Raw genomic sequence first — 12,438 nt, forward strand, 5'->3', positions numbered from 1 at the left:
CATATATACATACACATACAAAGACATATATAAACAAGTAAATATTCATACTTGCTTACTTCCATCCATTCCCGGCACCACCCCACCCCATAGAAAACAGCATCGCCACCCCCTGCAGTAAGTGAGGTAGCGCCAGGAAAACAGACAAAAAAAGGACACATTTGTTCACACTCAGTCTCTAGCTGTCATGTGTTATGCACCAAAACTAAACTCCTTATCCACATTCAGGCCCCACAAACCTTTCCATGGTTTACCCCAGATGTTTCACATGCTCAGTATACCACATTATTCCAATTCAATCTATTCCTTGCACGCCTCTCACCATCCTGCATGTTCAGGCCCCAATCACTCAAAATCTTATTCACTCCATCCTTCCACCTCCAATTCAACACAACCTCTTCTGCTCTCTCAACCACACTATTTTCATTACAACACGTCTCTCTTACCCTTTCATTATACATTAAGTATAATAATAATAATAAAAAATATTTTTCACATACATATTCGCCATTTTCCCACATTAGCAGGGTAGCATCAAGAACAGAGAACTGAGCCTTAAAAGAATAAAATCCTCCCTTGGTCCCCTTCTGTTCCTTTTTTTGAAGGAGTAAAAACTAGAGGGGAGGATTTCTAGCCCCTTTGCTCCTACCCCTTCTAGTTGCCTTTTTCAACACACAGGGAATACATTGGAAGTATTCTTTCTCCCCTATCCCCAGGGTAATATGTGTATATCATTCTTTTTTCTTCTTTCATATATATTCACCTTTCCTGCATTAGAGGGGTAGTGTCAAGAACAGATGACAGAGCCTTAGAGGGTGCTGTAGTTTCAGTGCATTATAAATGACAAATGTAGTACAGATATGACTAAATGAGGTCTTTTTTTTTTTTATCTATTTTTGATACTGTCTAGCTAATATGTGAAACAGTGAACAAGCTTGAAAAGGAAAGCAGCAGCAAAATAATACAACAAAAATAAAGTGAACATGAAGTTGCTACGGATCTTATACAACAGGAGGTGGTTCTGCCAATATCAACACCTCACTGAAAAGTGCCAAGTTCCACAAAATGCCTAATTTCATCTCCATCCGAAGCCCCTCCTGCTTCTCCTCTTTCAAGAAGTACAAGATTTAAGGCACTTTCCTACACATGGTTCATAACATAATATACCAATGTAAACAATCTAGTTTGTATATATACCACAACATACATGCATCAGACAGGCTGCTCCCACATTGGAGCCACTTAATAGCCAACAGTCACTCATTTGAGGCACTGCTTGCTTTTGCTATGATCTGTACTACTTTCAAACATCTTTATCTTCTATTGTGATTTACACACATTATTTAATTTTTTTCTTCATGGACATTGTACACAATACTATTCTTGCTTTTGTGGCATTGCCATTTGCCTGTGAATTACCACCTGCCAGAGCAATTGCTCACTACTGCTGGTGCAGCAACTACTGTGAGGTACAACCATCATATATAGGCTGTTAGACACAGCTGCTTTAGCTTCAGAAGCTGCTACCTCAATACTTCTGCTAGCAACATATCTAGGACGGCAGCAGAATTCTAAACTCTTATGTTCCGAAGGCATATTTAAAATCCAGTCTTGAACATTTTGAATTACGGGATGCATTGAATCATAGTATGTTATACTTAGAGTGCACTCTGGAAACCAGAAGCCACAACAAAAAGTATACCATAAGGTACATTTCAGACATCAATCACAGTCTAGCTCAACAGTATTAGTTGTCTACTTAAGTAAAAAATAATCAATCACTACTACATTTACAAACTGCTTAAATTAGATGGTGTATGAAAAAGCTTACATCTAGAAGGCCTCCATTAAAATGCTTTTCTTCTGGTATCTCATGAGAAGGTGATGCTTCTTCTATCACCTAACACATTAAACTAAACATAATAAGCACATCTTAGTGAACTTAGCAGAAAATATGCATAATTCAACCTTGCAAAACAACTCAATAGTGAAGCTGTTCCAATAGAGATTTCTATATGCTGATAAATGACTTCCCAATCTGAATACTTTAGGCAACACATTAATAGTTTAAACACCACAGGCAGAAATATTACTTTTCAAAATTTCTTTACAATACACAAGACCAATAAACTCTAAATTTCTCTAAATTTTGAAACCTTCATGTTTTGATATTGTTTTCAGGTGGTCAAATCTTATCATGACTTCTTGACTTCTATCAACCAATCAGCCACAAGTTCAGTTACCTATGAGTGCAGGTGTACATCACCTCTAAGGCTATTTTGGTTTAAAAGCATTGCAAATCATTGGCCCAAAAGGCATGGACACCATGAATTCTGTAAAGTGACCTAGGTTTGCCACACTTGGGTTTAGCTGCTCTGACCAACCTGGATGATCTTAAATTCATTTTTCATTCAGTTGGGTGCAAAAAATACTCTTCTATGGACAGCTGATGGTCAGAGTGTTTATCTATCATCTAAATACCTATTCAGCAATTCCTCATTACACATTCAAAACACACAGAATACTTTTGATTTTAACTAGCATACCTTGTGATGTAATAAATTTCTCCTGACTGCTATTCTACACTTGAAAACACACAATGAACTCTCATTTTTAATCAACATACCTTTTGTTGTAGCAAAGTTCTCCTGAGTGCTACTCTCTCCTCTAATTCTCTCTTTTCACGATTACGTTGAGCCTCCGCCTGTTGGCGATTGCGAGTTTGGTATTCAGCCAACATCTCTAATTCTCTCTCCAACTTCTCTGACAACTGCTGCTGCTCTAATACCTTCAACATAAAAAAAACTAGTGAAAAATTAAGTGATTATAATTCATCATTAGCTTCATTCCCAATCCATTGGGTGGATCAAATGCACAGAGAAAAACAAGATAATCTGATCTTTAACACTACAGCTTTATCTGCCATTATTATATACTCTATTTCAAATCATTAATTCTGTGATTAAAGTATCATTATCAAATGAAACTAGCATTCTCCTAAACTAAAAAATTCTATAAATCATTATCATAATCAAATCAAATTTAAGAAAACCTGAAATAATTAAAGAACCCAAAACAAAATCTTGATAAACATACTTGACTTTCATCCAGCCTTAGAGACTGTCTCTGAAGCATCTCAGCAATGGACTGTTCATACTGGTCACCCAGCATAGCCAGTTTCCGCCTCTGATCCTCTTTTAACCTCTTAATAATAGCTCGTTGATCCTCTTTTACAGTTTTGGCTAAAATTTGTGCCTTATATTCTTTATACTGTTGACGTTGTATATTAATTGTATCGCGGAACTGACGCCGTATCTCTATTTCTTTTTGCTGCAATTTTATATACAATTAGAAAATTTTTTTACCAGTTTCTCTACTTACATCAAGTGAGGAGGCATTACTAAAATCAATTTCTAGCAGAAAAAGCAACAAAAATTATAAATCATTAAGTTCATCTTCAAGTTTACGAAAGGACTGACACACCTATGACTATGATGCTGTTTATCATCTCTAAATAAGTGCCCATTTACAAGGGGAGAATCATACTCATTAAGCCTCGTATCTCACTCAAATATCCGTTCAACTTAAGTGTGCTTGAAGAAACAAAGTCTTCTGTATTACTACACCACTTAACCATTCAACTGATGCCTTCACTCAACTTTGCTGCTTATACACAAAACACCTTCACTGCACACAGTCAGTAATAATTTCCCCGAAATTCTCACCTGTATTGCATCAAACCATAACAGTCAACTCTCTGCGTGTCCATCTCTTTTCAAGTTTACCTCTAGCCTAACACATTTAACTCTCTGCATCTTTTAATCTCTTCTGCTGTCTAACTCTAGTTTTTCACACTTCAACTCTGCATCTGTTAACGACTTTTGCAGTTTACCTCTTGTCAGAATTTTAGTCTTAATACCACAGATCCTCTATCCCAATCTCTTATCAACCATATGTTCTATATGACCATTACATTTAATAGGCTTCCATCCATATGATTCTCTAACAATTTCTCCATTCCATATGCAATTCTCTCCTCAATCTTTAATCATATTCTCCAAATTCAAACTATACAATCTCCAATACTCTATTTCTTCTTCACTCTAGTTTTAAACTAGTCCATGACTAACATTCATTCATTAGTAATGATATGCACTCCACTATGCTGTAGTGAACTTAATTTCGATTCACTGTATACTATGTTTCCAAAGCTTGAGTCTGAGTAAATGAGGGACTGTTGTCTGCTAGAGGTTGTTGCTGATGACTTCATCATCCTCAGATCCTGTTTACCTCCTTGAACAATGTCATTACATATTTTTGGAACTACAGAAGTGGTATTAACTAAGAGCAATTAAAAGGCTGACAGTTCAGCTGATGTAGCAGGAGAATACAGGTCCAAGAGAGTTCAGAACAAAATTAATTCCAAGTCATAAAGAAGACATATCTTGAGGGTAAAAATAGCAGAAATTGGACAGGACTTAATTTTCCACTAGCAAGTATTGGCAGTTATCCTGTTTCATACTGGAAATGATGCCACATTAGAGTAAACTTTGTCCTAGAAGTAAAATGCAAGTTATTTCAAGGGACACAGAACAGAATGATTATTACAAAAAGAAATGGCAAAGTATACAAACATAAAAATTATAATAAAAAATGAAGGAGTGGTAAATGTTGAAAATTTGCTTGTATCCAGATAGCATGACAGCTTAGATGACTGGTGGCAGAAGCACATCAGACAGTCATCAAATTTTGTTTATCTATTACAAAGACATTCTAGCTCAGACTGGGTTCAGGTCTGACTGGAACCAGCATTCTCAATACTTATTAAAGATATGATGATAATGGGATTTCAAGGGGAGGTATGAGGGAATAATTAGAAAGAAAAAATTAAAAAAAATGAAGAGATAACCATATATAGTAAAAAAGAAATTGTATTTATCTTTTTTTCAGAGCAGTCCAGTCAGGCATTGCAACAACACTATGAGCAACTGGTCAAAATAGTCTTATTGCTTATCTAGCACCATATTCCATCACTAAATGTTGTGTATAGGTTGAAATTCTTAACAGCTGGGGCTTTCAGGAAGCAAGTCTATCCATATTTCAATCATTCTCTGACTCATTCACTATCACCACAGACACTGGATTTTCTAGCTGCTGTATTGAGCTATTATTCACTTCTTTTAAAAACATATATATTTTCTGAATATGAGTGCATTAAGAAAAAAATAAAGGCAAAAAAATAAGGGCAAAATAAAGAATTATAGTCATCACATGATCCACATGACCAATATGCAATGTCACCCATCAACACCCTTCACACAACAAGCGAGGAAATGTTTACAATAACAATAAATAACACTTTTTTTATCAATATACTTGTTTATAAATGATTGCTTTATGATAGTGTGTACCCAAAATTCTGAGTATTATCACTACTTCACTATTACGAAGCAATTATGTCAAGGTAAATCCAACCATCAAAGCATAGATGTTTACATCTATCAATTTGCTTTTAGTCAAACACTATTTCTTTAAGTACAATGATCAAATTAGAGAAGCATATTCTTATTTTGGCCATAAGTAAGATATGAAAAGCTTGCTTAATATTCATCACCCATTCCCTTTACACAGTGAAACAGTTGCTATTTTTGTCCATTAATCAGACACCTGACCACTTTTCGTGCTTCCATACGCACTTTCTTGATCGACTCCTCAGCTGTTTGCTTTCCACTCGTACCCATCTCACTCATCACTCTATCTAATAAACTCAAGTGTTTTTACCCTTTAAGAGCTTTATTACTCTTCTTACTTGTTTAATTTGTTTATGGATGGGGTTGTTAGGGAGGTGAATGCAAGAGTTTTGGAAAGAGGGGCAAGTATGAAGTCTGTTGTGGATGAGAGAGCTTGGGAAGTGAGTCAGTTGTTGTTCGCTGATGATACAGCACTGGTGGCTGATTCATGTGAGAAACTGAAGAAGCTGGTGACTGAGTTTGGTAAAGTGTGTGAAAGAAGAAAGTTAAGAGTAAATGTAAATAAGAGCAAGGTTATTAGGTACAGTAGGGTTGAGGGTCAAGTCAATTGGGTGGTAAGTCTGAATGGAGAAAAACTGGAGGAAGTAAAGTGTTTTAGATATCTGGGAGTGGATCTGGCAGCGGATGGAACCATGGAAGCGGAAGTGAATCATATGGTGGGGGAGGGGGCGAAAATCCTGGGAGCCTTGAAGAATGTGTGGAAGTCGAGAACATTATCTCGGAAAGCAAAAATGGGTATGTTTGAAGGAATAGTGGTTCCAACAATGTTGTATGGTTGCGAGGCGTGGGCTATGGATAGAGTTGTGCGCAGGAGGGTGGATGTGCTGGAAATGAGATGTTTGAGGACAATGTGTGGTGCGAGGTGGTTTGATCGAGTAAGTAATGTAAGGGTAAGAGAGATGTGTGGAAATAAAAAGAGCATGGTTGAGAGAACAGAAGAGGGTGTTTTGAAATGGTTTGGGCACATGGAGAGAATGAGTGAGGAAAGATTGACCAAAAGGATATATGTGTTGGAGGTGGAGGGAACGAGGAGAAGTGGGAGACCAAATTGGAGGTGGAAAGATGGAGTGAAAAAGATTTTGAGTGATCGGGGCCTGAACATGCAGGAGGGTGAAAGGCGGGCAAGGAATAGAGTGAATTGGATCTATGTGGTATACCGGGGTTGACGTGCTGTCAGTGGATTGAATCAGGGCATGTGAAGCGTCTGGGGTAAACCATGGACAGTTGTGTGGGGCCTGGATGTGGAAAGGGAGCTGTGGTTTCGGGCATTATTGCATGACAGCTAGAGACTGAGTGTGAACGAATGGGGCCTTTGTTGTCTTTTCCTAGTGCTACCTCGCACACATGAGGGGGGAGGGGGATGGTATTCCATGTGTGGCGAGGTGGCGATGGGAATGAATAAAGGCAGACAGTGTGAATTGTGTGCATGGGTATATATGTGTGTGTCTGTGTGTGTATATATATGTGTACATTGAGATGTATAGGTATGTATATTTGCGTGTGTGGACGTGTATGTATATACATTGTGTATGGGGGTGGGTTGGGCCATTTCTTTCGTCTGTTTCCTTGTGCTACCTCGCAAACGCGGGAGACAGCAACAAAGCAAAATAAAAAAAATAAAATACTTCCTCCTTCAAATTTTGTAACCAATAACACTGAGCTTACATATATATGCAGTCACCCATCTTTTCGCATTTCATATTTCATAAAGTTCCTAATCTTTCAATAACAAGCATCTTATCTCTTTACCAATCCTAAGTTCACATCCCGCATTCCACTGCAGTCAACTAATCTGCTCCCCATAAGAAAAATTTCCAATGCTTCAGTCTCCTTACATTAATATTCATGCCTCTTCCATTCCACTTAGCCACAAAAATCTGTATATGCTGTTGTAAGCAGCAGTAGGGAAGCTGCACCCTTCTGGGAGTTTTTTCCTATTCCCTTCAGACCCATCCCTACAGGTTGTATAATAACAGAGTCATCTTAAGCCCTGATATAACTTTCCTACCCAACTACATTCCACATATCACCAATGATACTCCAGTTACTCTTTCTCAGCCTTGAACAAAACCTATAAAAATATGTAATTAAAAGTAATACAGGGGTCTCCCCAAATAATGTAACTGCGGCACTGCACTAACAAGTGCCTTTCCTAGGGGCATCATGTTAACTTTCAGAGCTAGGGTTTTCCACCTGAAAATTCACATTTTGGTAAATGACTGTTACTTTAGGTAGTTCACTTGACATTAATCAAGGTGCCAGATTGCAGAAATGGGCTTCAGAGGATGTCTGAAAAATGCAAAATGCACCAGTTTCTGAAGGGGGTCATTTGTTATTCTCCTTCTTTCTCCCCCTTTTCCAGACTCAATACCCAACTTCATCTAAGAAAAATTCCTGGTGAGACCCCTGTAACATGATGAAATCCTTTCTTAACTGACAAAAACTGTCATGCAAAATGAAAATCATAGTCCCTTAATATCAAGTTCAGTGAAACCTGAAATCATTTTCTTAATGTCTAACTCTTACTTTTAAGCTCTTTGGCTGTTGCTTCTGTTGTAAGGCATGCTTCTTACGAAGATCTCTCTCTGCTCTCTTCATGTACTCATGCTGACTACTTAATTCTGTTTGGTGTTGCTTGTTCATCTGAAATTTCAAAAATTGTAGAGTATTTTCTTTGACTATAACATAAAATATGACTTTCAGCTTTTGAATGTCCTTAAATTTTGTTTATATGCATCAGACTGTAAAGTAAAATGACTTGCATCTGAATGAATATAGTGTTCAGACAGACAAAAACCTAATCCAAATCCTCTTACCAATTATTCTATCTTCAGTCATATCAAATATACTTTACGACTTTAAGAAATTTTATGTTTAAGTAAATTTACCTGCTCTTCTTTCAATGTATGAATGGCTCTTTGCTGCCGATATTCCAGATCCTGCGTTAACTGATGATGTCTTAGAAGCATGGCATGAGCTGCTTCTAACTGCTGCTCTCTCTTAGAAAGCTCCTCTTTGAGGAGAGATTGCTCTTTAACATAATATGCTAAAAGACTACGTCGACGGAACTTTCGGGTTTCTAGTTGAAGATAGTCTCCTTGCTGTTGCATTAACTTTTGTTCCTCTTGCCGTTCAGATGCTTTAAGATATTCTTTCTGGGACCTGCAACAATAAGAGTAAGTTAAGCAATTCACTGTTTATTTTCATTTCTATTTTTCATGCAAGGTCACCACCTTCTAAAGCATTAGTCAGATAGCAACAGGATTTGATGGGAAAATGGCCTGATTCACTCACTTGTACTCTTTAGCTGTCCTGTGTAATGCAATGAAAGGAAAGCATAGCTCCATATCCACAACCATATCCCACAGACCTTTCCATGGTTTCTCTGACTGCTACATATGCCCGGTTCAACTCACTAACAGTACATCACCCCCAGAATACTAAATTTCTTCAATTTGTTCTATCCCTTGCACACTTTACAACCTCCAGCATGTTTTGGCCCTAAACTCCTAAAGTATCTCACTCCATCCTTTCAACTCCACCTTGGTTTCCACCTTTCTCTTGTTCCCTCTACTTCTAACAGGCATTCCCTTTTAGTCATCCTTTCCTCATTCATCCTCTCCTTAAATCCAAATCACTTCAGAAGACCCTTTTCAGTTCTCTCCCACATACTAACAAACCTCTCTCTTACCTTATAGTTTTTATAAGATCATCACTCCTCATGGCACATGTTGTCCTCAAACATTTTATTTCAAAAACATCCACTCTCTTTTCTACATTTTTCACAAGGCCCATGCCTCGCATCCTTAAAACAATGACAGGACATTTATGCCATCAAACATATCCATCTTTGCCCCTTAAAACCTGAACTCTCTTTTCACACATTCCTCAATGCACCCAGGACCTTTGTTCTGTCTCCCTCCATAGGACACATTTCAGCTCCCATGGTCCCATTCATTGCCAATTATCTAAAACCCTTCATTTCCTTTAAAGTTTTCTCCAATCAAACTCACACTCTAACTAACCTGTCTTGCGTCACCAATAAATGTAATAGCTTTGTTTTACTTCACATTTACTCTCAACTTACTCTTTTCACACATTCAAATTCAGACACTAGCTTCCGCAGTTTCTTAAGTGAACCTGCTACCAGCAATGTATCATGTACAAAGACCAACTGATTCACCTCTCAGGTAACCCCACCCCCACATCACACTGCAATGCATGCTCTTATATCCAAAACCAATGCATTAACATCCCTTACCACCCAAATCAAATACCCATGGGAACATCACACACCCCTACTGCAGACCAACTTCACCTGGAACTACTCAACACTCCTTTCTACTAACACATACAAACACACACTTATCTTACTCTTTTATAAAAACTCCCGACTGCTTCTATTAGATTTCCTCCCTCATCATACAAACATAGACTTTTCACAGGTATCTCTATCAACCATATCATACATTTTTTCCAGATCCATTAAAGCCAACAAAAAATCCTTCCATTTTTTAAGCATTTAACACATTCTTCAAAGCAACTACTTATTCCACACATCCTTTACCACACCTGAAGCCACACTGTTCCTCTTCAATCTTATGCTCTGTACACCTTCTCAATCTCCACTCTTCCATATAACTTACCAGGTACACTCAATCAACTTTAACCTCTGCAATTCAAACACTCAACTGTTTCCCACTTGCCTTTAAATAAGGGAGCTATACATGCATTCTAATAATCCTCATCACCTTACCATTATCTGTTAATGAAAATTCTAACTCCAATCAACAACACAGTCACCCTCTTTCTTACGACCTGCAATACCATCCAATCCAGCTGCCTTGCCACATTTCATCTTATGCAAGAGTTTCACTTCCTATTCTCTTTTCACCAAACCACATGCCAAGACTTTCTCACTTCTCATGTGTCCTTGACCTAAACACCCTCCATCTGCCACCCAGCATCATACACATTCAACAATCCTTCAAACTCCTCACTCAATGTCCTCTTCACCTCATCACTGTCTATTACCTCTTCCCAATTTTCCCCTTCACCGATGTTCCCATTTGTTTTCATTTTTCCTCAAGTATTAACCTGCAACCAAAACATTCCCAATTGTTTTCATTTTTCCTCAACAATCAACTTCCTTCCAAAACATACTTTCAATCCCCGAAACCCTGCTGATATTTGCTCACCCTAACTCTAATTTACCTCATTTTCAGCCCTTATAACTTCTCCTTGATTTCCAGCCACTTTCTCTAGTACATCTTATCACTCACACTCCTTACCCATAAGTACAGCCCAAACACCTCTCTTTACTCTTTCACAAACAACTGAACTTTGTCATTTCACAACACACAACTCTTCTTCTCCAGCCAATCTCCAACCTTCCACATGCTAACCACTTCTCTCGCACATGCCAGAAATGCTTCCCTAAAGACCTCACACTCTCAACCTACTTCAGTGGTTTTGTTTTATCTCATCTTTTGCCATTCTACACACAACCTTTCCTGGCATCTCTTCATGAAAGCCTCTTTTACAAACTCACTCTCACCACCCTCTTCTCACCCATTTCATTTCCTCTTTTCCAAAAGCCTCTAAAAATCTTCACCCAAGCCTCTACCTGTTAATGATTAGACATCCCACCTGCTGCCCCTCTCAGTACATTCACATCCAAGAGTCTCTCTTTTACACACCTATCAATTAGTATGAAATCCAATAATGCCAATTTACCATATTTCCAACAACACATATACTTGTGTGAGATATCACTCTCCTTTTAAACCAGGTAATTCCAATCACCAGTTATTTTTCATCAAAAACATCCTCAAGAAGTTCGCCAGTTCCATTCTACTTAATGAATAGCCCGTGATACCCATTAATACATTACCCACTTTCACATTCAAATCACCTATCACAAATGTCCAAACTCTCACTTCAAAACTACTGACACTTACTCAGCTCCTCCAGAAACACTCACCTATCTTTGTTAGTCTTCTCAATGCCAGGTGCATCAACACAAGTAATCACTCATCCTTCATAATCCATTTTCATAACATTCAATTTTCAACATCAGTATGCTTCAAAGTGAGGTGCCTCAGAACTGAAGGAATGCAAGCATGGCATCCTTGTATATGGGCAGGGCAAAAAGTTAATGGATGAACAACAAAGGTATACATCTACTGAGTATACCTAGGTAGATGTATGAAAGACCAGTGACTGAGAAGGTAGTGGTATGCACAAAGCATCTGAATATGGGGAGGCAATATAACTTGAGAACTGGTACAGGAAAAGTGGACTAAGTGAATGCCTTGAAGAATTTGTTTAAGGAATACTTGAAGAAAGAAACGAAACCTTAAAGAAGACAGTTGATGTGTTAGAAGAGGTATGGCTGAAGACAATATGTTAGGTGCTACTTCTCACTAGCAGTTGAACTTAACCAACCTTTTAAGATACAGTTCCACACATATATTACGAAAAAATATGAATCAATCCACTGTCTTGTGGAAATTTAAAGGGCATTCAAATATAAAGATGAGGACAGATAAAGAAAGAGATAAACCATAACTAGATAATGTGAAAAATTTACAAAATATACATACTGAAGCTGGGCTTCTCTCTGTCTTTTGGGTGTATTGGGATCTTGTGAGAGTTCTTTCTTCCATTTTTCTATATTCTCCTTGTACTGCTTCTTGTACTGTGACTGGAAGTGTTTAAGCTCAATACCATGTCTACCATTGATGTCCTTTTGAAGGTTCTTTTCTGCTAACGTACACATGTCCAACTTCTTCTCTTGCTCCTTTTCGTGTTTCTGATCAATTGAAGAGGAAGTAGAAAAATTTAAAAAGTTTCTGCTGAATCTTATGAACTCAAGATATATATATATATATATATATATATATAT

At 37.7% G+C, this 12,438-nt stretch overlaps 1 protein-coding gene across 19 annotated transcripts in view; it reads right to left on the reverse strand.

Moving 5' to 3' along the window:
- Tao (Serine/threonine-protein kinase Tao) overlaps positions 1–12,438 on the reverse strand; it is a 132,150-nt gene that overhangs the window by 12,010 nt on the left and 107,702 nt on the right. For all 19 annotated transcript variants that reach the window (XR_011712551.1, XM_071660909.1, XM_071660930.1 and 16 more), the window contains 5 exons: positions 12,137–12,345; positions 8,420–8,693; positions 8,058–8,174; positions 3,097–3,330; positions 2,627–2,788 (listed from right to left, as the gene is read on the reverse strand). Coding sequence is in view for 18 of the 19 variants with exons in the window: in XM_071660909.1 (XP_071517010.1) it covers positions 2,627–2,788; positions 3,097–3,330; positions 8,058–8,174; positions 8,420–8,693; positions 12,137–12,345 (996 nt within the window). In the remaining variant the exon portion in view is untranslated. The remainder of the gene's footprint in view (positions 1–2,626; positions 2,789–3,096; positions 3,331–8,057; positions 8,175–8,419; positions 8,694–12,136; positions 12,346–12,438) is intronic.

Source organism: Panulirus ornatus, chromosome 5 (assembly GCF_036320965.1).
Source record: "Panulirus ornatus isolate Po-2019 chromosome 5, ASM3632096v1, whole genome shotgun sequence".
Taxonomy (NCBI): Eukaryota; Metazoa; Arthropoda; class Malacostraca; order Decapoda; family Palinuridae; genus Panulirus; species Panulirus ornatus.